The sequence below is a fragment of the Cinclus cinclus genome, chromosome 5 (genome assembly GCF_963662255.1).
Source record: "Cinclus cinclus chromosome 5, bCinCin1.1, whole genome shotgun sequence".
NCBI lineage: Eukaryota > Metazoa > Chordata > Aves > Passeriformes > Cinclidae > Cinclus > Cinclus cinclus.
In genome coordinates this window covers 17,848,814-17,874,322 of record NC_085050.1, presented here as the reverse complement: position 1 = coordinate 17,874,322, position 25,509 = coordinate 17,848,814, and the positions used below count along the sequence as shown (strand labels likewise).

The following is a 25,509-nucleotide window of genomic DNA, read 5'->3' as shown; positions in this document are numbered from 1 at the left end:
AGAGGTGTTCATAAAGCCGAATAAAATGATTTGTTGGAAAGTGCTCAGGAAGCTTTAAGGTATTAGCCTAATAGAAAACATATCAGTGGACTTCTAAAGCCTTTCCTCTTCAATTTTTATGGACTGTCTTAATTGACTTTTTATGCACTTATGAATAGGCTAAGAAGAAAGTATTTTTTTTCTTTCACCTGCAAATAAGATAGATGCACAGTTTCTAACTTTATTCTAGAATATCTGATATTACAGACTTTCTGAGATTTTAAACTAGTGAGATTTTAAACTAATGAAATCAGGTGAAGTTGCACATATGCTAACACAAGTGACAACAGTGAAGAAAAGAATCCTACTCAGAAACATTTTGAGGTGTTTATGATCACAATCTTTAAAAATATGGGGAACACAGCATTCAGTTTAGATGCTACTCTGACTACTGGAGGGACACTGAGCTACCTAAACAAAATGTACACCGTGGAGTATCACCTTCTGTTACAGAATCTTAGTTTAGTGGCTATAGCTGAGCTGAACCCTGATTCCGTGGGATGGTTCTGATAATCGGTCTTCTTACATGGAACGTGTAAGTTGCACAAGAATGGCTTTTCTATCTCAAGTTCTTCATATGCTTCTCAAACCAAAGACCTGTAGAAGCCTTCCTTGCTCTTCAAGAAATTTCCCAAGAGATCACTCTGAATAAAGAAAAGGAAGATGCCCTGGCTTTTAGCCTGTAACAACAAGATAGAGGTTTCCTCTTTGAGAGGTCTTTGACAAAACCTGGCACTTGGTGATACCAGATCTATTTATTGTCTCAAACAACAGTCCTTGGCTTCAGTCCTGTCTCGGTGCATTTTGTGGTCTAACCCCAGCCAGCAACGAAGCCCTACACAGCCACTTGCTCCCTCCCCACCTCCAGAGGGATGGGGGAGAGAATCATAAAAGTTAAAAAACTCATGTGCTGAGATAAAGACAGTTTAACAGATAAAACAAAAGCCATGTGTACATGCAAAGCAAAACAAGGAATTAATTCACCCCTTCCCATGGGCAGGCAAGTGTCCAGCCATCCCCAGGAGAGCAGGGCTGCATCACCTGGAAGGGTGACTTGGGAAGAAAAACACTATCACTCAAAACATCTCCCCTTTTTCTTCCCCCAGCTGAGCATGATGCCACAGAGTATGGAATATCCCTTGGGTCAGCTGGGGTCAGCTGTGCTGGCCATGTCCCCTCCCAACTCACTGTGCACCCCCAGCCTCCTCACTGGTGGGGCAGGATGAGGAGCAGAAGAGAAACCTTGGCTCTGTGTCCACTCCCTGCTCAGCAGTAACAAAAACATCCCTGTGTTACCTAGAGTTTTCAGCACAAATCCCAAGTACAGCCCCACACCAGCTACTGCAAAGAAAATAACCTGCATCCCAGCCAAAACCAACACAATGCATCAGATTCTTGCTATCTGTGAGAAGGCAAGACCAGTCAAATTTAAAAGTTCCATCCTGATTCACTTTTTTACCTGCAAAACCTGTCTGTTTTGGGAATAAATTCCACCCCTCTCCTACTCCTCCAAGAAAAGTTTCTGTCTTACTAGACTTTGAAAATCTTTAAGGTGAAAACATTGTAACTGCTCAGTATTATGCATCTCTGAAGATATTTGAGTGATTTTTCTCTGTTCCATTCTGCACCAGGCCTCTTTTTTTTCAGCACCAATTGAATATTAATGGTTATCCTGAGATTACTTTTGTTATTCAAATTTTTAATGGCTTCTGATCTTTCCTCCACCCACCAACGATCCATTGTTCCAAGTTCTTTACAAGAGTTTATTTATCTCCACTTTACTTCTTCCTGTCTACAGAACCGAATACACTTTTAGCATCTTTACTATGAAGCTGTCAGTGCACTGGGATGGGGTATTAGACAAGAGCTATTTGTGGATTTTATTATGTTTGGTTACACACTTCAAATAGGAGAAGTAGCATACAGTTTCTTTACTTCTCCACCACCATCACGGTGACAATGATGTTAATGAGCTAACGCAGTCAATAGACAAAGACATTATTAACCATTTCAGTAATGGCTGTTTGACTGAAAACATTACAAATGGTCTGGAGGAGCAATAAGTAAGGCTGTAAGTTTTCAGATTTTGTTCTGCTGCCAGCAGAAGTGCATTCTGTGGAGGCCTTGAATAGGTTCAGAGTAGTTCACAGCTACCAGCAAAGACTACAACTGGATCTCCAGTGGTAACTGATCACTGTGCAATTAAGCTTAATCTCCTACCAGTGATGGTCTCCCAGAGGAACTCTGAAATTTAAATGAAGAGATTTTGAGCTAGACCAAATGGTTAACAGCAGGGTAAGGAACAATGTCTGAACAAAAAAAAAAAAAAAAAAAAAAAAAAGAAAAAATCCCAAACAGTTAACAACCCATGATCTGTTTTAAGAGTTTTAAAGAACTTGGCATGGGAGAGGGAGTGCATCTGTCACTAAAGGAGAGGGAAGTAGGGTAAAATGCTACCTACTGAAGTGTATAAATACATCAGATATTGGGGGGGAGCACTGAAAAATTTGCTGAATAAAATAAATAGCTCAGAGGTCAGGCTATGCTGGAGTACAGAGTGAGAATATAATGCACTAAGACTTAATATGAAGATGAAACACGCAGTATGAAATTGCTTAAAATTTTAGAAGTGAGATGCTTTGAACAACGACCCCTCAGACAAAGGGAAATTCAAGAGTGATGGTGAAGTGTCAAGGAATTGTATGCCTTAATTGCTGCTGTTTGAAAAGCTGAAAAAATTCTTAAGCCACCAGTCTTGTGATGACTGATGAGCAGCCTAAATAGGATGAAGTCTCTGAAAGCAAATACTGGAGCAGACAGAGAAACATCATTGTGAACATACTGCACACCTTGTTTCTGATCTGCTTTCCACATTTTGTTACTGGGAATCTTCATGCTGTATTTTTACCTGGTTTAGGGCAGGATGAAAGGCTCTTTGACCTCATTTGGGATAGAGCTGCCTGTCACAAATGTTCCTCTGGATTATGAATTCTTGGCTAGCCTTCTTTTGGACAAAGTCAACTCACACCAAAAAGCCGAGTTTCTACTATGCTCGAGTGTGTTTCACAGGATTTCATACTTTTCATACTAATGCCACAGTTGTTTCCTCAACAAATGGAATGGCCAAAAGATTCCATGGGTATTACTGAATGGTGGCTTCCTTGGAGTGTCAAGTGAGGAGGGGAAATGAGGCCTTTCAGTGGGCTTCTGATCAGTTGTGCCACAAAACTGTGTTTAGTCTTTTCTACTGATGGTTGTGGGCTGTTACAAGTACTGCCCAGTGCTTAACAAACTATCCTCCCTCCCAGCTAAACTTTGGAAGCAAACACAGTGTTTTTTTAAAGTTAAAACCATATATTTTTATAAGAAAAAAAACCAGTTATTCCGGAAAAAAAAGTCTACGTTGCTTGCTTTACATTTACAATTAGCTGACTTCTGTGATATCAGGGTAACGCATATTCATGGAGCGAAGTCAACGTAATCCAATCTACTTCCGCTGATTTCCTGGGAAATACTTTAAGATAATGATATTTTGCATGACCTCGCCGTGTCCGACGAGCAATTTGCCCACGCCTTACGGGCCCTCAGTGTTACCTTTCCTCAGGGAGGGAGTGTTCCCTGTGCCCCGGAGCGCGTGTGCGGGGCTGCGGAGGGAGCTCCTGCCATCACCGATACGCTAAAAATAAAGGGGGGGGGGGGGGAATCCGCTTTTCTCCCTCTCCTTCAAAATGGGTGCCCAAAGCAGGAATCAGCGGAAATCGCACCTGTCAGGACGGCTCCTAGAAGTTTCCCGTCGGTTTTCCCACCCCCTTCTTCTCGGTCGCCGGCGGCCGGGCTGTAGCGCCGGGGTCGAGCCCATGTCCGCACGGCTGCGAACCGAACGACAAGTTTGGCGGCACGGCACGACTGGACACGGCACGGCTCGGCTCGGCTCGGCTCGGCCGGGCTCGGCACGGCGGGGCCGGGCGCGGGGCGGGGCGGGGAGGCCGGGCCGAGGCCGGGAGGGCGGGCCCGCCCGCGGCGGCGCTGCCCCGGCGCGGCGGGGGAGGACGCGCGTCGCCACTTGCCCGTTCCTTCCCCGCCGCGGTGCGGTCGCAGGTTCCGCAGGCGCCCCCTCGTTCCCGTGCGTAGGGGCTGCGCTGCCGAGCGGGGCCGGGCGGGCGGGAGGGGATGGCGAGGGCGCCCGGCGCCGGTGATCCAGTGCCGGGGTCTGTAGCGCGGCCCGTCCCCGGCGGCGGCGGCGGCGGAGTGAGCGCGCGCACGTGACCGGCCCCGGCCCCTCGGTGCCGCCGCGAACGGCCGCGCTCGCACACTCAGACACACGCGGTGCCCGCGCCTCCATCCGTCCGTCCGTCCGTCCGTCCGGCCGGCCAGGCAGCCAGCCCCGCTCCCCCGCACGCACCGCGCCGGCCGCCGCCAGCGCGAAGCTGTCGGCAGCACTCCGCGGGGGCAGCGCCGGCGGCGGCAGCGACCGCGCAAAGGCAAGAGTTTGCGAGGGCTGCTCGTGCCTTCCCGAAGAGGTTTTGCGCTCGGAGGATGGCTGGCTGCGGGCTGTCGGAAGACACTTGCTTCTCCTCCTTCTTTTACAACTACACCTCCTCTTGGGAGACCTCCTACAACCAGGTAAGAGGTGGCCGGTGCTGCGCGCTCTCCGCCGCTGCGCCCGCCCGGCTCCTCGGGGACAAACGACGGTGGTGCCGGTGTGTGCACGAAGGGTCTGGAAGTGTTTTTCTGTTCAGCGCGTATGTGTTGCGGGTTGGGGGTATTAAATCAGTCGAAGAAAGCAATGAGAGAAAAGAGCTTCTTCCAGTGTGCCTTTTAGCCCCCTTCCCTCTGTCCCCGCCCCTCCCGTGAGGAGGACTAGGGAACGAGAGCCGTAGCCCGCGGAGGGCTGTGTGTTACCCTGGAGCAACTCGGGGCTCAGCCGGGCAACTCGATCGGAGTGCCCCGAGCCTGCCCTCGGCCGCACTGCTGGGGCGCGCTGAGGCAGCCGGGCGAGTTTGCCGGGAGGGGAGAGCAGGGTGCGAGTGAAAGGCTGCGTGCGAGATGGACCCTCCTGCACCCCCTCCTCCTCCTCCTTCTCCTCCTCCTTCTCCTCCCCCCCCCCCCCCCAGAAATGGCTGCATACGCATTCAGATCCGTAATTTCGGATCCTGCCCAGGTGGAAATAGTTCGGCTCACCCGTCTCTCCCTGTGATTCATCCCCGATCCCCCCTCCACGCACTTAACTTTGATGACTGTGCAATGCGGAGCGCGCAGCCGGGGAACGCCGGCCGGGTCCGTCCCTCCCGCCCGCGCCGGGGCTCGGGCAGCGGGGGGCGGCTGGCGAGGCGGTGGGGGAGAGCGGGGGGGAAACCAGAAATCGCGCCTCAGAGGTAGAGAGCTATTCTGGGAGCCTCCGAAGCGCCTTTAATTAAATAACTGTTGTAGTCTGCTGCCCCCGCTGCTTGTCTGGTGAAAGTCTACAGGCAACTGTCATTTATAAACTACACCGGTGTGTGTGTGTGCGTGCGTGCGTGGGAAAGGGGTTTTCTGGCGCTGGCGTGACAGGAAAAGTTGGGCAGAGGATGGGAGCGGGCCGCAGAGCGGACGAGGCGCCCCGGGCTGTGCTGGTGGTGGTGGTGCCCGCGGGATCAGGGGGGGGTCACCTCTCTGCTTCCTCCCTGCGGGGACAGAGCCCGCTGAGCTCAGGGCAAAACGTGCAGCCCAGTTTCCCGGAGACTGAAACCCCCAAACTAGCAGTCTGAAGTTACAGCTCACGGCGAGGCAGGGAGAAGCCGTGCGCACTTCCCTGCTCCTGGAGTGGCAAACGCCGAGCGGCGAGGAGCCGGCGAGCCCAGGCGCGGTGGGGGCTCCGGAGCCCTGACAAGCCTGCTCGCCAAATAAATAAATAAATACGAATCTCTGTGGCCCGGGTGTCGGGCCCACGGCGGCAGGCGTCCGCCCCGTGCCGGGTACAGCTGCCTGCCGGCGTGCCGCCCCGGCCGGGAGAGCCTTCCCGCCGGGGAACGAGTCAGGCTGGCGTGCGCCGGGGAGAAGGGGTCTCGTGTGGTGACCAGACACGCATTCAGGGTAGAGACAGCGCCGAAACGCCGTCTCCTGGGCGCGCCAGAGCCCCTCTGGCTCGGCGAATCCATCCCGAGCCCCTGTGGTGGCGGCGGGGCGGGGGCAGCGGCGCTGGCCGGTCCGTGACGGGGAGGGCGCGGCCGGAGCCGGCGTTCGGGAGCGCGGCGGGGCTGCCCGGACTCCGGGCCCGGTGCTCGGCGTGCCCGCGGCCGGCTCGGCGGAGTTGGCGCCGAGCTCGCCGCTCGCAGGGGCTCGTGGTGGCCGGTGCTCCCCAGCCCGCTCGGGTGTGTGTTCCTCTGCACGTACCGAGGGCGCACACCCGGTGCCAGTGTGCTCGTATGAACGCAGAACGTGCGGCATCGTCCTGCTAAATGCGAGCCCGTGACAAGTCGCTGGGATTTAAGAGCGGCTCACGCCTGGTATAAAAGGCAGGCAGTCACACGGAAGACTCCTTTGAAACCATCAGAGGGGGGAAATGCTGAGGAACGCGGACAATACAATCAGGTTTAAACCAGCTCTTTTATCTAAAGTTAGTTTCATTCTGTAGCGAAACAGTTGGGTGAAAGAATGTCATTGTGAAATGATAGTTCCCTTACATCCCCTTTCAGGAGAGCAAGCCGTATCACAATGGAAGCAGGAAGAATTGCTGGCAAATCCAGAGTTGATCTGTTCTAAATACCAGCGTTGAACTGTATCTAAGGGAAAACGCGGGAGATAATTCAGAATGCGGAAGGTCTATTTATAGCAGGCCTATATAAACCGTAGGATATATACACAAAGTTGAATTAAATATGCATGATTAGGAAAGGTGTTTCAAAGGAGAAGGTGTAATCATTACATAGCATTACAACGGATGAACAGATGAGCTTGCAAGAGCTTCCAGGGTGAAGATGAGAAGAATTTTTAAGGCACATATTCTTTCTGGTGCTGAAGGCTCCTTTCTATTTTCATCTTTTGCGTATTACGTTACCATTTATATCAGTCAAATTCATCAGCTGAGGATTAGCAGTAGATGTTAGTCTGAATATGAAATCAAAACGAATATGGGATTTTGCTGCAAATAGGTTTTTCTTACATGTTTTAGCACTTAAAAAGGCAGATTTGGCTCAGACTTGACTGTCAGCCATATTTGTGTTTGTTTGTTTTTACCTGAATTGTGTTAAAAAAAAAAGCTTGCATACCTTTTCTTCTTGCCAAATTTAGCAACATAACCGAAATAGATTTTGTTTAGTTTAAAACAAAACAGCAAACAGAAAAACTTTAAAAAAGAAAGTGCTGAGATGAGAAGATGGGCTGACTACTGGAAAAATAGTTTTTTATTCCAAATCAATATGATGCACTCTCAACATCCTATACGAGGTAAAAGGATCCCTTGTATGATATCAATAGCGGCTGAGCCATAGCTTACTGAAAGAGTCTTTTCCTGGCATCTCAAGGCTTTAATGAGAGTATTAGTAATCAAAATACAATTCAACAATGGGACCAGTCAGGTTAAAGAGAACAGTGACTTCTAGAAGCATAACATACTGTCTGGCAGCTGTGAAAGGAGTGACACGATACTTGCTTCATAATTCAGGGACTTTGTAAGATGTGTTTCAACCTTTATATTTTTGGTGCGTTATTGCAGTTCGTTTTTAAGCACAAGCTTATATGTGTGATTTGTTGGTAACATTACTGTAAGGTGCTTTCCCATTGCATATTAAATTTCAAAGTGCATCACAAAAAAAGCTTGTGTTGGAGAAATCATGTCTAGAAACTTTATGAAGTCTGGTTTGAATCAATTTCTTAGTCTTCCAGAATATAAGGCTCCATATTAGTTATACCTAAGACTTCACATTACTAAGGATAACTTCAAAAAGATTGAATATTCTCCTGAAGCTTGCTGTCTTCTTTTATAGTTACTGTGTTACAGGGACTTAACCATTATGCTAAATTCCAGCGTAGTCAAACTTAGATCCTGAGAAGTTTGAACTGTGGTTGCATAATCTTACCTGTGTTGTCTTGCCACTGTGTATAAAAACTGAGATGAAGGAATATCCATCAGATTTCCTGTTGATTCATTTTGTATTCTTAATTTTTAGTCTGTCACTCTACTTCTGGTTCTTTATTTTTGCCGGAACCTTCCTGAATGTGTCTCCTGGAAATTCTCATTACATCTGTTTCTTAATTAGTAGTCATGAGTAAAGAACAGCTATTTCTAAGTACTGCAAAGAGGTATTCAGCTTTGCAAGAGCAAAAATATTATTCGGCATAACCTGTCTATGCTGAATTGGTAGCATTATTTGTATTAATTATTTTTCATTCTCCAGAGTTGGATACGTTGTTGTGTTACTAATCTGTGTGGTTGGGAAGTGCTTGAAAATAATTTGAAATGTAGTTGGCGAATTAGATTCTATGACTAATGCATAAATCTGGATACTTATTTTAATTTGACCTCAAAATCCTTGCAGTATGGAAGTAAAATGAGGTGTATGTTGCCTGATTGATGCCATTATTTCAAAGATTTTCCCCTGCAACTCTCAGCCGTGGACTTAGTAACTGGCACCATTTCCTTTGTCCTGTGTTTTCAAACATAGCAGGATATTTTACAACATACTTGGACAAAATGTGTTCTGTGGGTGTGAGTAAGTCAGTGGAAGATGAAGTTGAGAGCCAGCCTTGTGGGTTTGCCTTTGTCTTTGCATGAGCAGGGACAGAAGTGTCCCAGTCTAGCTTCCTGCTGGTGTTTTTTGGGGAGATGGACTGAGTGTAGTATATTGCTTTTATGCATTTTTATTTTACCTAGTTTGTGACCAGTGGCCACTTCTCAGAGCAAATGGACCAAAATAGACTTTTGGACTTACTTTTGTTTCCGTGTTTTCTGAATTTCTGGATTTTTTTTTTCTTCTTTAATGTTATTTGAGTAGTAGAACATGAAATCTAGGCAGGTTTGGAAACATGCTAGATTAATTTGCGTTAATGCCCTGCACGTGCATAGCATATACTGAGTATGTCTGTGTATGAGAGTGTTGAATGAGAGATACCAATCTTCACAAGATTGGACAGTGCACTTTATGGTTTTTGAAGATGTTTTTCTTAAATGGAAAAAGACTCAGTCAATAGTTGCACATTAGTTGGTGGTGGAAACCAATGTAATAATACCATCATTCAACTGCAGTTACATTTTAACAGAGCCTCTAACATCTGCACAAATTCAAAGGAGGCTGTCAAAACTGAATTAGTTAAGGAAAAAAAATGCAATCCTGGTTTAGTATTAACAGAAAATGCTTCATAATTTTAAAAAAGAGTGAATCCTGGATCTGAAATTTTCCTGACTCCAAGGGGTGTCTGTGCACAAAGCTGAAAAAACAGCAGTAAAAATGAAAGTGAAACTGAACACACCTATTTTCTTGACATCCCAGCAAAAGATAAATGATAGGATAATGAGAAAGATGTAGTTTATTAAAACAGGTAATGGACTTTATTAAAAATGTTGTTAAACATGATTCTCTGTCTTCCAGAGATTAATGCCTAAATTGCTCATTCAACACAGTAGCTTTGAAAAGTATATTCTGAGGGCAGGTTAATCTAACAAAAAAAGCATGGTTTAAACTGGGAATGTGCCATTTTCTCATGCCCCAGAGGAGAGCAACTAAATAGCTACACAGTACAGCACAATGGCACAAGTTTAAACCACATGCAGAAAATGGGCAAGGTGTTGTTCTATCTTATTTTACAGAAAAAACTCATGTGCAGATTGTGAATTATAGTTATGGCTGCGATGAACTAATGCAGTTCAGTGCTTTATACATAAGATGGGATTTTCAAAAATAGAGTTTTGTTCAGGAGAGAATGTCAGTAGTTCTAGCAATGTGTTCTGAAGGAAGAGGGCAGGGAGTTCTTAGCTGGTCAAATGTTCATGTGGTCTAAGCAGAAATGTAAAAGTGCAGGGTTTGCATTGGAATGAGAATGGGGTCATCCACCCTTTGTACTCATCATCAGGGAAGCAGAACCTTCTTCCAGAGAGACCATAGGAAATCAATGAGTACACTTTGCTAGTGTAGAGATAAATGTGTACTGCAGAAGGGTATTAAATATAAAAGGGCAGCAGCAAAATGATTTACTACATCAAGCAGTGGAACTTTCTTTTGGTCACCTAAAAGGCAATTTTCATTCTTTTTGATAACATAATTATATTTTTTTAATGCTAATAACTGAAAAAGGCTGGCAGATCAGCTGTTTTACATGGATTTGAGCTATACAATGTAAGCTAGGAAAGGCTTGATAACAAGTGACAGCTTATTTACAAATATATACAAGTTTTTTTAACATATTATCTGGCATTTATAGTTTAGATCATAATGATCTAATCTGACTTACCAAAAGTTGTTTTTTTTAATGTTTTTTTTTCCTGAGGCAGTGTGGATGCTTGTGATCCATTTTGTCTCGCCATGACCAGAAGGTATCACTGAGGGATACCAGCACAACGGATGCACATAGGAGAAAACCTGATGTACATTTAGGTGTAGAGGCTTAATGAAATGTGGAAGAGCAGGTGCACAGTCCTAATGTGTTGGTGGTTTTTTAATTTCCTATGATGTGTCCGTTTGCTGTGTGAGCAAAACTCCTGTGTACATTTAAAACTTACAGGGCTGTAGAACTGCTAAAATGGACAGACGCCAAATAACTCTACAATATTTTTTGTCTTAGACTCTGTGTTCTCTACAAGTGGCAGTTAAGATTCTCCTTCTGCTACATAGCTGTGTGTTACTGTCTCCTCTCTAAAGGTAAAATTAAAGTGAAGAGAGATTAATAGCAGAGCAACCCTTGCTCTGGTTATAGCACTTGTGACACCAGTGCTAATTTTGGAAGGAGAAATTGGGTATTTGCGGTTCCACGTGAACTCACTGTGACCCAAAATGATGGGAGGTGTGTCTACGCTAGCACTTTTCTTGAAGGCAGGAGTGTGCTGTGTTCATCCCAACACTGCTGTGCTTTGGTTAGTGTTGTAGGCTGATCTCATTGCAGCTGGTCAGAATTCCTTTTGGATAAAGCTGGACTGTGAGGACTGTTCCAGGAGTACCCCTAGCGAATTGGAGCTACAAATTTATATTCAGCTAATGAGATGAGATCAGTTCTAGGGTGAAGTTAAATAATCAAACCGTACCCTTAAGCGTGTGGTGCAGAGCATGAAGTGTAGATGTCGGATCCTTGGCACCAGCCTTTACTCTTCCAGTTTTACAGTTCTACAGTTCTTTCTTGTGTAGACAGCCCTTGCATCCTGAGGAGTTTGTCTAGCAGGGAGTGCAGGGCAGCCCAGATTTGGGAAGCTGGTTGGAGACTCATGGATAGAATGGGTCACCTGACATGCACCCTTATGCTGCAGCCATAAGGCCATTGTTCTTTCCCTCAAAAAGGGGTGGTTTGTGCTGGCATGAAGAGGAAAGGTTCGTTTCATCACTTGTAATGTAACATGAGCGAGTAAGAGGCACTGGTACTTTGGCTTGCAAAAATTCTCCACATTTTTAACCCATTTTATTGTTTGCAAGAGCAATTTAGTTCCTAATGTTAACAATGAGTGATTATGATTCTGTACTTCCGTTTACAGCACAAATTAGCATTTTGTTTTCCATTACAGCTTTTGAATGAGGAATTTAATGTATAATTTGCTGCAAATAGATGTTATCATCTCTTTGGATGTGAACAACCACATAAACTTGAGCAAATGATAAAAATGGAATCAATTACTTCTCAAATGGAAGTAGTTTACAAACCTTCACAAACAAAATGGCAATAGTTGGTGGTTATTGTAACAAATAATTAGGTTTTTTTAAACAACATTTATTGAATTCTATTGACAATTTACTAATTGCATATAGAATATTTAATCATCCCCCTCATAAAACACAGAAAATATATGGATTTTTTTAAACTGTAGATTCCCTCTGTCATCCTTGTGTGAAGCTTTTCTCATACTTTTATAGGTATATTCACATGTACAAGTGTTCCAGAAGGGTAGTAGTGAGCCACAAATCATGCTGCTGCTGATTAGAGAGCTTCACAGCACTCTGGATTGAGTAGATTAAGATTGAAATTGTGGAGGCGGGAAGAATTAAGAGTAAGTATTATAGGCTGTATGCATAGCCTGCTGAAGGTGATGTAAATTTTTCTGCCACTTCTGACCTTATGATCTGTGTTCTGGTTATTAGAAAGATAAAGAAGAAAAGAGACATTATTACAATTGCTAGAATGAGTGAATGCTGTCAGTCTCTACTGTAGGGGGAGGTAATATCTTGTACTTTAATGAGTTTCCTAGTTTGAATTTCACAAAGAAAGTTTTTCACTGTCAGTTGCTGTAATCTGTTTCTGTATTATACAGAGTTATTCATGCTTGGAAAAATACCAATCCACAGACAAAAATCAGTGTGAGAAACAGTTCAGAATCACACTCAATCTCTTCCCATTGTGGAGATTTTCTTCATAGCTCTAAAGAATGTAATCCAAATGTTGTTTTTAACCCCTTCCTTTCAAAGAGGCCATTTCTAAATTCTGATGATTTTCTACATACTGGCTTGCATATCTGTTTATTTCTGATCCCCTAAAGCTCTGACCTTAAAGTCACCACCTACATAATTTGTAAAGATTTAATTTAGTTTTTCCCTGTTTACCATTAATGCAACTTATTTTTGTTTATTGCTGATCCTGGATTTGATGCTTGCTAGGTTGGTTCCCTGAATAGGCACTTTTTGCTGTCTCATGCTTTCCCCTTTGCCTCATTGAAGTCATGAGCCCATTGAGGAAGATCATGTAGGCTTTCATCTACCTGGTGAAAGCCATCTTGTAAGCCATTGTTGTCTGGTTGTTAAAAATGAGTAATCTTATGTTGCACTTTGAAAACTATGGAGCAAACTGACCGAAACCCCATTCATCACTCTGCTGCATTGCACTCTATTAATCTGTTACTTGTTCCTTTAGGTTGGTGTCTGCTGCAATACTTGGATCAGTCTGTAGAGCAGATAAACAATAGCTTTTTATTCTTCTAATAATTAAAAAAAAAAGACTAATTACGTATTTTTTTTTCATTTGCTTCACTCTACCAAACATTGAAGTAATTAAGGGGGGGGGGGGGTTGGAAGACAGAGTGGGAGTAGTATAGCTTGTAATTCAGGGTTCTGTATTCAGCCTTTTAGCCTTCCTTTTGAGACCATGGAGCTGATTGTTTAAGATAAAACTTTTTCCTATTTTTATTTTTTAGGCAGCTGTTGATTGTAAAAATTCACTTCCTTTCTCATTTTGACTGTTTATAAGTCTGTTTATTTGTTTGGCCCTTCTTTTTCTCTTTCAAAGAAAACTGACTTGGGCTAGAGCAGGTCAATATTACCATGCTGCATGTTTGCAGTGAACTTTTTTGAAGTTTAAGAATGTATGTATGTCTGGTGCAATGAAGGGCTGATGGAACTTTATATTAGGAGTGTGTGCATTCATAAAACATATCCACAGTTGTCACAGGCTCACTGGACTGAGCATTTCACAATGTCAGAGGTTTATTTGGATTGTAAAACTCACAAACTCACTCCAAGAAGATAATTTACTTCAACCGTTTCTTTTTCTTTTTTTAAATTATGTTTTTTGAGTCAAACAATACATTGTGAATTGATATATCTGCTAAACTTTGACTTGTCATTCATGATGCTTCTTATATCTGTCTGCTACCTTTCCATCTCACAGTTTGCTTAGGCCTTGGTCCAGCAGAGCACTTAATTGCTCAGCAGTAAACACTTGGAAGTCAAGGGAGCTGCATACAGGTTAAAAATGAATGTGTGGTGTATTGGATTGGGGCCTTAAACAGCTGTGTCTTGAGGGCAGAGAACTTTGCTTCCATCTTGCTTGTCAAGAACTTGCCATGCTTTGAATACATTACAATTGTAATGGTAATTGTGGTGGGAGCAAGAAAACTGTGAGGAGATAAAGGAGACCTGGTCATGGTAAAGGAAACCTGGCAATTCTTCTGTGGCAGTTCAGTCTCTTTGTTTTTAAAATGGTTTTACAAATAAAAGGTGATTACTCTTCTCCCAGCCAAAAAGCTGTGTGATGAAATGAATAGGCGGTGCTATAAAATGCAGAATTATGACAGAAACCCTTCCATGAAATACACTTGTGAGTGGAAAACTCCAGGTTTAAAGCACAGGAGAAAAAAAAGATGGCTGTAAACATGTAACGAAAAAAAAGAAAAATAAGATTGTAAGTAAGAGATGCACACACCTAAACATTTAAGCCCTGCGAAACAATGAGAAAATGAACTACTGACCAAATAAATTAGCAAAACAAAAGTAAGGTTGCACTCCCAGCCTTTTTTTTATTTTCATCCAAAAGACTGTTAATTACTGGAGGATTAAAATAATTCATATTCAAGGATAGAAAGTGGTAACAATATGCAGAGCTTGGATGCTCCAGCTACACAAGAGACAGTGAAAGGAATACTTTTCTCTCTGTGTGATGTCAAAGCCAAAAGAGGGGGGAAAAAAAAGGAGGGAGTTGTGGCTCTTTGATGTCACTTACAGAATAAGAATAATGCTGTAAAAGAAATAGCATAATCTTTTTCTATTTATCTAAGTCCTTTTCTTTTCCTAAAGAGTTAGGGCAGCATTGTTAATTGATTTTTTCTGACGCTTATAATAACAGCTGTATTAAAAATAATTTACAAAGAGTTTTTTTCCAGAAGCTGAGCCCTGCAGATTCTGTTGTAGAAAAGTGGGTAGAGAGTGGATTATTATACATGACTGTTCTCACATAATTATAATCTGCTTGATTGGTAAAATGCATGTTGTGCTTTTGCATTGTCCATTTTCAACCAGTGGTGTTTTCCCAGTAAGATTTGGTGGTTTAATAGTAATAGCATCAGGATGTCTCATGCCCTTTCAGTATAAATAAAGGCTGTCCTAACAGCTGCTCAGATTGTGCTGGCATAGTAGCCATCTTTGCTGGAGTATCAGTTTTTGGCTAGAATGTTTTAACACACTGAGGCTTTTTTCTGGTTACCAGTGGTTGAATCATGTCCAGCTGTGAAAACAGATGTGTGGGTTTTTTTGGGAAATAAAGTTAATTAGGGGCTGTTTATGAATTGGTTATTTTTATTTTTTTAATAGTTATTTACATTAATACTTTATTTTTCTCTTTATTTGCTGTGAGTTTAGAAGATACCTTTAGAAAAAAATTTGGGTTTTTTATGAACACAGACTTGGACAGATCCAAGCAAACAGCATTATAAAGAAAATTTTGGGCATATCCATGACAAAAAGATGGATTCAGTTGCATGTTAGCTTTTAAAACCATGTTAAAAATCAAAAGAAGAAGTACTTACTCTTTACTATGATAGCAAATAAATTGAGACAAAAATGGAAAATAAAAATGACTGGTTTATCTTGGTGTATTAATATTGCCAACTTGCCATTTTATAAGGCAGCTCACAGTCTTTTCAAATCTGTATGGGCCAACTTTTAACATCCATCTTACTACATTTTTTGTTTTCTTCATCTTTGACTTTCATCTCTGAAAGGAGTTCTTTAGGTGAAAACTGGAAAATGTTTGCCACATTTCAGATGCTATTTCCCCTTTTGTGTTTAGTGTAGTTATTTACCTTTAACATTGATGTCTGTCTATTTTAAAGTCTGCTGGTAGACAACTCAGTTTTGTGAAAAAGACAGCTTTTAATGTGAAGAAAGGAATCACAAAAATAAAATTTTCTTATTCTTTTTGTATGTTACATAAAATAAATGGCAAAGATGGAAAAATGAAACAGCAGCAATTGCTATAAAATTAATTAAAAAAATAAATTTGATAAGTTACAAAAATTGCTGAAAAAATTAAGCAAGCAAACTTGTTTAATTTGTGTTACTCTTGTTGCAAATAAGTGTTGTATGAAATGGAAATCTGTTCATTAAAGCATTGTGAAGCAAGGATCTTGTCCCTGTGCACATGCTGGGGCTGCATGATGTATGGAGCAATGACACCTCAAGTATACAGAAGTGTCTCTGGAATTACTACTAAACCTTCATGTCTGAATAAACTATAAACCTGTTGTGCAACATTCAACTTTCCTAAGACTATTGCAACTGTAAAATAGCAATGCAAGCAGGAAAAAAAAAAGATAGTTATGCCTGTATTCTGCGTGGTTTTTTTTTAATAGGAAAAAAAGAATGTTTGGAAAGATCATGGAGAGACTTTTATAAGAGAAATATACTTGTGGAGATCACAGATGTGTGTCTGTGAAATGACTGAGCTTCTCCCATGAGCAGAGTGAACTACAGGATTTACTTGGTGCTTTGGATGTAATTCCCCTTAGAGAGTCTCAGTGAAAGAAGGGCTTTTCATGTTTGGAAGAATATGGTGCCTTTCTAGGATTTGCAGAGGATGAGGAATGGTGCATTTCTAGTGGTTTTAGGTGTTTTCTGTAAGGGACACTGCCCATTACTTGAGCAGAATGAGCATCCTTTGGATTAGTAGTTGCCCAGGATTATGAAAGGATGTGGCAGTGCTACCTGCAGTGCAGGTTTCTAAGGCCTAACATGTTAGATTCCTATTTTTGGATGTAATTTTGCCATATGATAATTGTATGAACTGGGTTTTGCCACAGTCGTATGTCTCAGGCAAGGATTGTTGTTTGGTTGGTTTTGTGTCTTTGTGTTGGGTTCTTTTTAAATGCAAATGTCAAGAAATGTGATTTTACTGTCTTCAGAAATGTTACTAAATTAAAAAAAATAAAGCAGAATTTCACACTGCAATATATAATTACATCTTCTTACCAGGAAAGGCTGTATAAAGTATAGAACTTTTTCTAAAGTAGATTTGTTATTTTTATTTTTTCTTGCTGAAGATTATTAAGTATAAGACAAAAAGCAAAAAAGATAATAAAAGGACTGGCATATTTTATAAAATATTAATTCTTTTGTAGTTTAGAAGATGTAAAGCAAAGTGGCAGCAAAAGTCAGAGCTGTATTTGATTAGAAATCAAAAGGTTATTAATAGTGCTGATTACTTCAGCTTAGTTATATCTCCTCCAGTATTACTCCTATTTGTTTGCAACACTAATCAACCTCACTGTAAGCCCTTATCTTTGACCAGCCAGAAGAAATCATAAAAGGAAATAATTGTTTAGCGAGAAAGGCTTTGATAACAGCATGACTCTTGTGTGGGAGACAAGGAGATAACACTGTCTGAGTGAAATGATATAACCAAGGTAGCTAAGGTGATAAATTCTTTAGTTGTCTTGTCCTCAGCAGTAAAATATACAGCAAATTAAAAATCTCTTTTTAAGAATTGTTTTAAGAACTGATCATATTTGTAATTTGCATGTTTCACATTTGCATGTGTAGAGGAAATGGAGGAGATTTGGTTTTGAGAATAATAACGATTTCATAAAGCCAAAGATTTAGCCGGAGTTTGACCAGGTGATTCAGCCATGTCTTAGTATTCAGTTATCTCTCTATTGAATTGAAAACTGTGCTTAGTGTTTGAATTTGATTTGACCAAAATATTTTGCAAAATGTAAGTATTTATCTGAAGAAAGATGCTAAGCATTCAGTAAAGCTTTTACTACTTCCTGTCTTGGTTAATCATTCTTACTGTTTGCCGTCTTTAGAAAGTCCTGGTTTTCATTAGAGTTGTTCAGAATTAATTTTCTAGGCAAAATTCTCTTTATGACTTGACCTGGTAGGTTGGGAAACCCTTCAGTATGTCTGTTTCTGCCTACAAAAAGTACTTTTGTTCAAGACACCAGTGTGTCTTTTTTTTTTTTTAAGCTAATCAAAGTGTCCCTTTAAGACTTTCACCAGAGGACAATTTTTGCAGACTTCAAGTACATTTGCATAACTTCTCTGTTTTGCTTCCAATTTTCTGATTTCCTTTCAGGAAAATCAGATGCCAGAAACACAAGATGGTACTTCAGTATTGGTCTCTACACTGCTGTCAGTACTACAGAGAAGAATTCATTTACCTGCTTCTCTTCATTATGCTCAAGGTTCAATTTCATTTTTATCACAATGAGAGTTCACATTGGATAACTTGTGTAGTTCAATACTTGTTGAGTTAACTGAGTCATGACTATTCAGGATATAGTCTACCACCCTGTACATATGTTACATTTTCTGTTCATTGATCTGTACCTTAGTACTTTATTTTATCCAAAGGAGCTCGAGAGCAAGCAAGCAAGGAAGAATCAAATCCATGTGTTTTAGCATCAGTGGTTGTCTATAGTGGTTTCAGTGTGGTGTAATCTGCGGTCAGGTGTGCTAAGGAAGTTACCATGCCAGTTGTTCACCTTTGATGCCCCATCGTGTTAGTGTGACTTTGGGACAGAAGGCTCTCCATCCAAATTGTCAAGCTTAACTGTTCACTCATCTGCTCCCTAACCTGGTTTTTTAAAAATGACTGAAAGTAATAGAACATTGTAAAAATTCTGTTATGAATCTTTACAACAACAAGCAAACTTGCCTTTATTTTGGAAAAGCTTGAGTGGAGTACAGTAGTGATGTGCTGTCATGCTGGGTGATCGTCAAGAAGTGGTGATGAGCAGCTAGAGGTCTGTAGGGGTGGTAGCCTGGGTCAGCTACAGCTTCAAGACTCGCTGAATTCAGCCTGTTTGCTGTAAAAGCACTAAATGGGAAGAGCTACTAAGTAAATTAGAATGAAGAGTTTTTTTCTGGGAAAGATTAGAGATGAAAACATTGGGAGCTTCTTTTTTTTCAGTAGGTCTGAATTTTTCCTCACTGAAGAGTTATAGATAATGAATCAACTTTCTGTAGATGAGATGTGTGTAGAGGTTGTGTTTTTTATTTTTTCCCCTGCCCATTTGCAGGGAAGTAATCATTGTGAGTGTTGAGGTTTTTGAAGCTCAGCTTCAGACATCTTAAATAGGGCTGACTTTCAGCAGCTTTATTTATTGTTTTTTTGAGCTTTTTGAGCAAACAAATCTTAAACAACAAGAATCTATGTCTCTTGACATGCATGCCTCTGATACTTAATGTGTGAAGACAGCTTGCAACCACATTTCAGGGAAAGCTGTATGGAAACCTTGCTAGGCTGGATTATGCAGAGAATTGCCAGTTGTCACAGAAATTGATTACTGTAACTGATGTCTCTTTTTAATAATGTATGCTTTTGATGTTTGTAAATCACAGGCAGGACTTTGAAGACCTGCTGTATCAGTTCTTGAAAACAAACCTAGCATGGTCAGTTTCTTACATAGTTCCACAGTGCAGGGCTCTGTTTCCCAATCTGATTTGATGAAGCATATTTTGCTTGCAGATTTTTGTAAGCTGAAACTGAACACTGGAACAGACCTGTCCTGATATCTGTGTTAAACTTACATGAGATGAAACAGCCTGAAATAACTCCCTGTAAACTGTCAGTGACCACAAAGAGTTTTGATTTGGCAGTGATGACTGTATTTAGAGCTGAGCCCAGAGGACTTAGGGTAGCATTTGTAAAGGCTTGTTTTCTGAAGTTGCATGTATGTGAGAAGTAAGGTGCCTTTCAGACTTTACTAAAGTTCTCCTAAAATGTGTATGAATATTTGAGACAGTTTAAAATTAACTAGTGCAAATAATAAAGACAACAGAAGTAGGTTGCACTGCAGTCTTCTGGTGGTTAGTTTCTACAGACTGGCAAGTGTGTGAGTGTGCATTCATTCTGTCTGCTGTCCAGATCACAGGATCACAGCATCATTAGGGATGGAATGGACCTCTGGATATCATCCAGTCCAAACCCCTTGCCAAGGCAGAGTCACTTAAAACAGGTGACACGGGAATTCATCCAGGTGGGTTTTGAACGTCTCCAGAGAGGGAGACTCCTTGACTTCTCTGGGCAGCCTTTTCCAGTGCTCTGGCACCCTCAATGTAAAGAAGTTCTTCCTCATCTTGAGGTGGAACTTGTGTTTTAGTTTATGGCCATTGCTCCTTGTCCTGCTGCTGGGAACCATGGAAAAAGAGTCTGGCACCATCCTCTTGGCACCCACCTTGGAGATACTTGTATGTATTGATGAGATCCCCTCTCAGTCTTCTCTTCTCCAGGCCCAGCTCCTTCAGTCTCTTCTCAGAAGAGAGAGATGGTCCAGATCCCTCATCATCTTTGTGGCCTCCACTGGACCCTCTCCAGTAGGTCCTTGTCTTTCTTGTATGGAGAAGCCCAGAACTGGGGACAACGCTCCAGATGTGGCCTCATTAGAGCCAAGTACAGGGCAGGATCTCCTCCCTCAGACTGCTGGCCACACTCTTCCCAATGCACTCCAGGATCCCTTTGGCCCTCCTGGCCACAAGGACACTGCTGCCTCATGGACTTACATTACCTGAAAAAAAAAGGGTTGTTGACAGTCTAGGATTTTCAATTTATTTTTTTCAAATTGTTAATCTAGCTTAAAGCCTAAATAAATGTGCACTTTGAAATGCCTAATTTATGTTAATTTAGATGTATTTGTCTGTGTAGTAACCCTAAATACTCTACTGTGAAGCATTGGAAATTCCATCTATAACATTTTCTACAGTAACTTTTGTATGAGTGCCTTAATGAAGTTCTTAATGTAAGAGAGATGACTGCTTTTGTATTGTGAAGCACAGAGGTTTCAGATGAGCAAAAATACATAATTCTCTGAAACAGAAGAGATATAGATCATAAAAGTAACTAAGAGTTAAAGAGTGGCAAAACATGTTTAGAAGAGTAATATGTAGAGGAGAGTGCAGAAATTCCATTTTTATAAATTGAACTCAAATTATGGGTTATTAACCATTGGAGCAGGCTTCCAGGGGAAGTGCTTGAGTTACTAGCTGTAGAAATATTTGAAAGATCTGTGGATATGGTGCTTAGGGACATGATTTATTGGTGGACTTGGCAGTGCTGGCTTAGTAGTTTGACTTGATGATCTTAATGGTCTTTCCCAGCCTAAATGATTCCATGGTTCTATGAAAGTTTTAAGCATTGTCCTGCTGTTTCTGTACTTCTTGTTCTCCCCAGCAACTTCCTTTTCCAGAATAGTGCAATATGGTGGTGTTTAGTATGTGTTTAATCTCTCTTTTGTTTTTGAACAGGTGTTCTTCCACTGGTAGCAGCTTTAAGAATTATGTGAGGAGAATTCTAGAAATAAAAGCAAATGAGAGAAGACAATGCAATGATGCTTTATACTTATATATAAGTTTTCTGTCATTTGGAAACTCAAGGGCTCCTGCTTTTGGTTGCCAAATGTTAGGCTGATTGCCTTCAAGGTGAAGCTGTACTGTGCTGCTTTGAACTGATACTGCATGATTAGGGTAATAAGTAAGTGCCACTTAATTGGAACAGGCCTGATCAGAAGACATTCCAGGTAACTGATTTAAGCCAAACAATACTTAATTGCAGTGAGTGTTGCTTAATGGGTATAATAATTACGTGCATTGGGGATACCTTAAAATGATTCATTGGTGGTTGGGTCTTTTGTGTCTGCCTCACTGTTGGCTCTTTTTCCTGTTGCTCAGAACAGCTTTCAGTGTCTTCATAAATAGCCATGATTCATTCAGAAAGCAGATAAAACCATGGTTGGCTTTTAAAAAATCAGCAGGCTAAAATCAGCTTGTTTAAAATCATGATGTCTCTAATGATTTTTGAGGACTTTTTAATATTGTTTTCAGGATTTTTAAACTGCTGGGCTTGCTTTTTCAATTTTCTATGTGATCAGGAATGTTAGAAATTGAAATAAGAAAAGACAAGTCACATAATTTCTTGGCTTCTGGATCAAGGCAGGCTCTAACATAATGAGACTTACTAAATCATAGAAGTTGATATGTTCTCTGCCCTTGGCAAATAATTAACTTGCTTCAGTTCTGTCATATTTTCTGCCCAATATTGGTTGTTTTCTTCTGCACGAACCTATCATATGTGTTTCAAAATACACTTTACTTTTTACACTTGACACTTTACTGTGGAACCCTCTCCCTTTGTAGCTGGACAAAGATAAAACCTCGTCTTTTCCCACTCATTCTCAGACTTTGGCTTGCAAATGAGTATTTGTACCTTCATAATTTAGCCTTGCTCTGTCTACCTTTTCTGCTGGTTTATTATATCATCAGTATGGGATGCTGATATTTTCAGCCTCAGCTGCTTTGTGTGTGTCCACTTTTTCCATATACATTTTCATACTTCTACATTGATTTTTTTGGGCAGACACAGATATATATATGAAGATTGTGGAGGTATGCAGTGTTTTCTGATTTAATCTGGTAGACAAGAGTTTTCTTCTGATGCTAACATTAAAATTAATTTTTAATTCCAAAAATCTCATGCTTGCATATTTTTGTGTTCTGTCTTGTTTATTGAGTGAGCATGTTCGATTAACAGAAGTAAAAGTGTTTCAGTTTAAAAGACTTATAATATTTCCATTTATTCTTTCTAGGTTAATGAGTGCTTTTACGTTCTTCCCCCTGTACCCCGCACCCCACGCCCCTTACTACATCCAATCTACATGTGATTTTGACAATGATTTTGACAATGGCTCCTGCAAGAAGTGATTTCCAGTGACAGGAACATGTTGAAGACATTTTCATTATTTAAAAAGCAGACATGTTTCTCTGTCAGTAAATTTGCTGCACATAGGAAAGTGGGACGGTGTTTTCATTGTGAATTTGAACAACACTGTATTACAGAAGCACAGAATATTCTGAGTTGGAAGGCTCCTGAAGACCTGCTCTTCAGAGAATGGGCCACACAGGGATCAAACCTGTGACCTTGGCATTATTAGCCCAATGCTCTTACTGAGCTTGTTCCAGGGCCTGAATAACTTTCCAAAACTGAAAGGATCCTTCAGGTTTGCAGGATTACATTTCCTCCTGTCCTTTCGTTTCTCATTATCTCTTCCCTTTTGGAATACTTAAGGAGGAAATTTAGGATGACACATAGAAAAGGTGGCACAGGAAATCTTGTTGGCTAAAACAGAGCTGCATGTCTCCAGAGAGGCAAAATTGTCTCTAATGACTTCAGCCACAAGCAGTCAACATACTATGTTGTAGCTGTTTATTTAAAGTGGTTGAGAATATTTAATTTAATTTACTTTGTATGAATAAAATATTAGAAATGTGAAACATAAGGGATGTTGAGAAGCTCACAGGTATTGTCTAAACTACCTCCTTTAAAGTGTCTGAAGGTTGGTACCATATACCTGTAGAAAACAGAAATTAAACCAAATTACTTAAAACGAACTTAGGGTGATCACTTAGCTCAGGGAATATGATGTCTTTAAAGCATATGGGGGAGATCTAGACCATTGTTTTGCTAGGCGTTGTACTTCCTAATATAATCACTTTTAAGTCAAGGATTCATATTAAAAAAACCCAAACAAGTAAATTAAAAAATAAGAAAATCATAAATGTAATTTAAATCATAAATCAAATATTGCCCATTTAACAGCCTATTATTCTAGTTCTCTGATGTATAAAGCAGCACACATTTTTATCACAGCATGACTTTCACTTCAGTGCAACATAAATGCAATTCTTTCATCAGTAATTTCCATATATATACACAAATCTTGAAGTAAAACCAGTCATAAAACATACCTGAATTAAATCTGTTGAGCAGTCTACAGAATATATATACTTCTTTTTCTGAGTAACTGGTTTTATATTTTTTCCCTTTTGCTGTAGTAAATATGATTAAGGACAGCAGTAATTTTAAATATTTTGAGTAAAATTAGGAATAGTTACAGTGTTTCACATTCAGTAATAGATTTTAAACTAAAGGTCACAATTTTTAGAGAGTTAAAAAAATAAAATAGGTCATTTAAGCTAGCAGAACTATAAAATAGCTGTAATGAGTTTAAAATCTGGTGATTAGGGCAGAGTGCAGCTGATGCAGGTGGAGTTGGCTGACTTCTGCTGAGGACCTACCCCTCTGCCTGTATGAGAATTAGACTTCCTTCACTTGTCAGTGTGAAGTGGAGCTATTTCAATGAAATGCTGCCATTTTAAAGAAGGTTTTCGGACTCTGTATCGAAGCCTGTCCCTTATGGGTTGGAATATCTATTGAGACTGGAAGTTACCTGGCTCATCCTGGTGGTTGTGTCTCCCTGTGTAAGGACACAAGAGAGAAATGATGTAAGGGTGCTTGAGGCTGTGCCGAACTGCATTACAAGATGTGGTCAAATAGCAAATTATTTTTTTTTTGCCTGGCTGTCACTGTTTTAAAAGGGTGCTTTAAGACCTCTCACCCAAAGGGAGGTGCTTCCACCTTTCTTATCTTCATCCTACAGCTGGATATTTGATTGCTGAAGCATTGCTGTGAGGGAATGCCAGCAGTCATGACTGCAGGTCACTGAGGCTGGAGCAGAGCGTGCTGTCTTCATCACTGTGCTCCATCTCTTGTCTTACGAAGCAGCCAGGAGTGCAGTGTTTCTCACTTGTGCTGTTGCTGACATGGTTGTTCTTGGATGTGAAGGCTTTGATTTTTTTATATCCTTCCTAATGTTTCTCTTTTTATCCTCCCTTGTTGTGTCACGGTTCAGGCAGGAGGAGTGGCTGCCCAGAGGACCCTGCAGTGTGACTGGTATGTGCACGATGTGTGGCAGTGGCAGTGGCAGAGCTGTGCACACTGACGTGGAGAGTGTGGGTTGCTCAGCTGGGATCCCTTATTCAGAGGAGAGGTGACCACATATCTTCGTGGGGGTGGTAGGGGGAAGAGCAGATAACAGGAGTTCTTTGTTGGTTTCAGCTTGTTAACTGTGGGAATTGTAGCTGGAGGGAGCCTTTTGAAAGCTGTTTTACGTGAGAGAAGGTAAGTGCTCTCATGAAACACTAATAAGGATGTAAGAAAAGACACGAAGGGCCATGTGATAAAAATGGACAAATGGGCCATCTGTAATATTAGAGACACTACTACTAGATTCTGGTAGTGTTCCTAAAGTCATAAATTGATGATGCTGTTAGTATTACATGCCAGAACTGCTGCTGGTGTCCAGCAGCAGGAGTGATTTTCCCACTGGGAGAGACAGTTCTGCTGTCCCTGTGGAGAGAAGTGTAATAAAAATATGGAAACCAGTGAATTATGTTGTTGTTTGGAAAATACTGACACATATATCTTACATAATGCCTGCACTGTTGCATTTCAGATATGTTCAGATATGTAACCTAGGGCACATTAGGAGAGTGTATTGGACTGTTTTGTGCTAGGCACTAAGATGGTACGTAGGAGGGCATGAAAGGAACAGAAAGGACACAGACAAAGTCTTTGAGCTGTTGATAGATAAGGGATAAGTAAAAGTGATGTCACCCCTCAAGTAGGAGAATACAAAAAGTGTCTTCTCCTTCATGGACAAACACAGCTCTGCTTAGTGGTACTGTTTTCTTAAGTGGCAGACCCAGGCATATGTGGGCACCCTCTTAAAATGGGACATGCACAAATGCCAAATGAGAG

The 25,509-nt window shown here is 41.3% G+C and overlaps 1 protein-coding gene across 1 annotated transcript in view; it reads left to right on the top strand.

The window, feature by feature from the left end:
* Nucleotides 1-4,575: 4,575 nt before the first annotated feature.
* The window catches only part of PPARGC1A (PPARG coactivator 1 alpha), a 360,042-nt gene continuing 339,108 nt past the window's right edge, over nt 4,576-25,509 (top strand). Inside the window, exon 1 of the mRNA XM_062493425.1 lies at nt 4,576-4,662. Within this exon, the coding sequence (XP_062349409.1) occupies nt 4,576-4,662 (87 nt within the window). The remainder of the gene's footprint in view (nt 4,663-25,509) is intronic.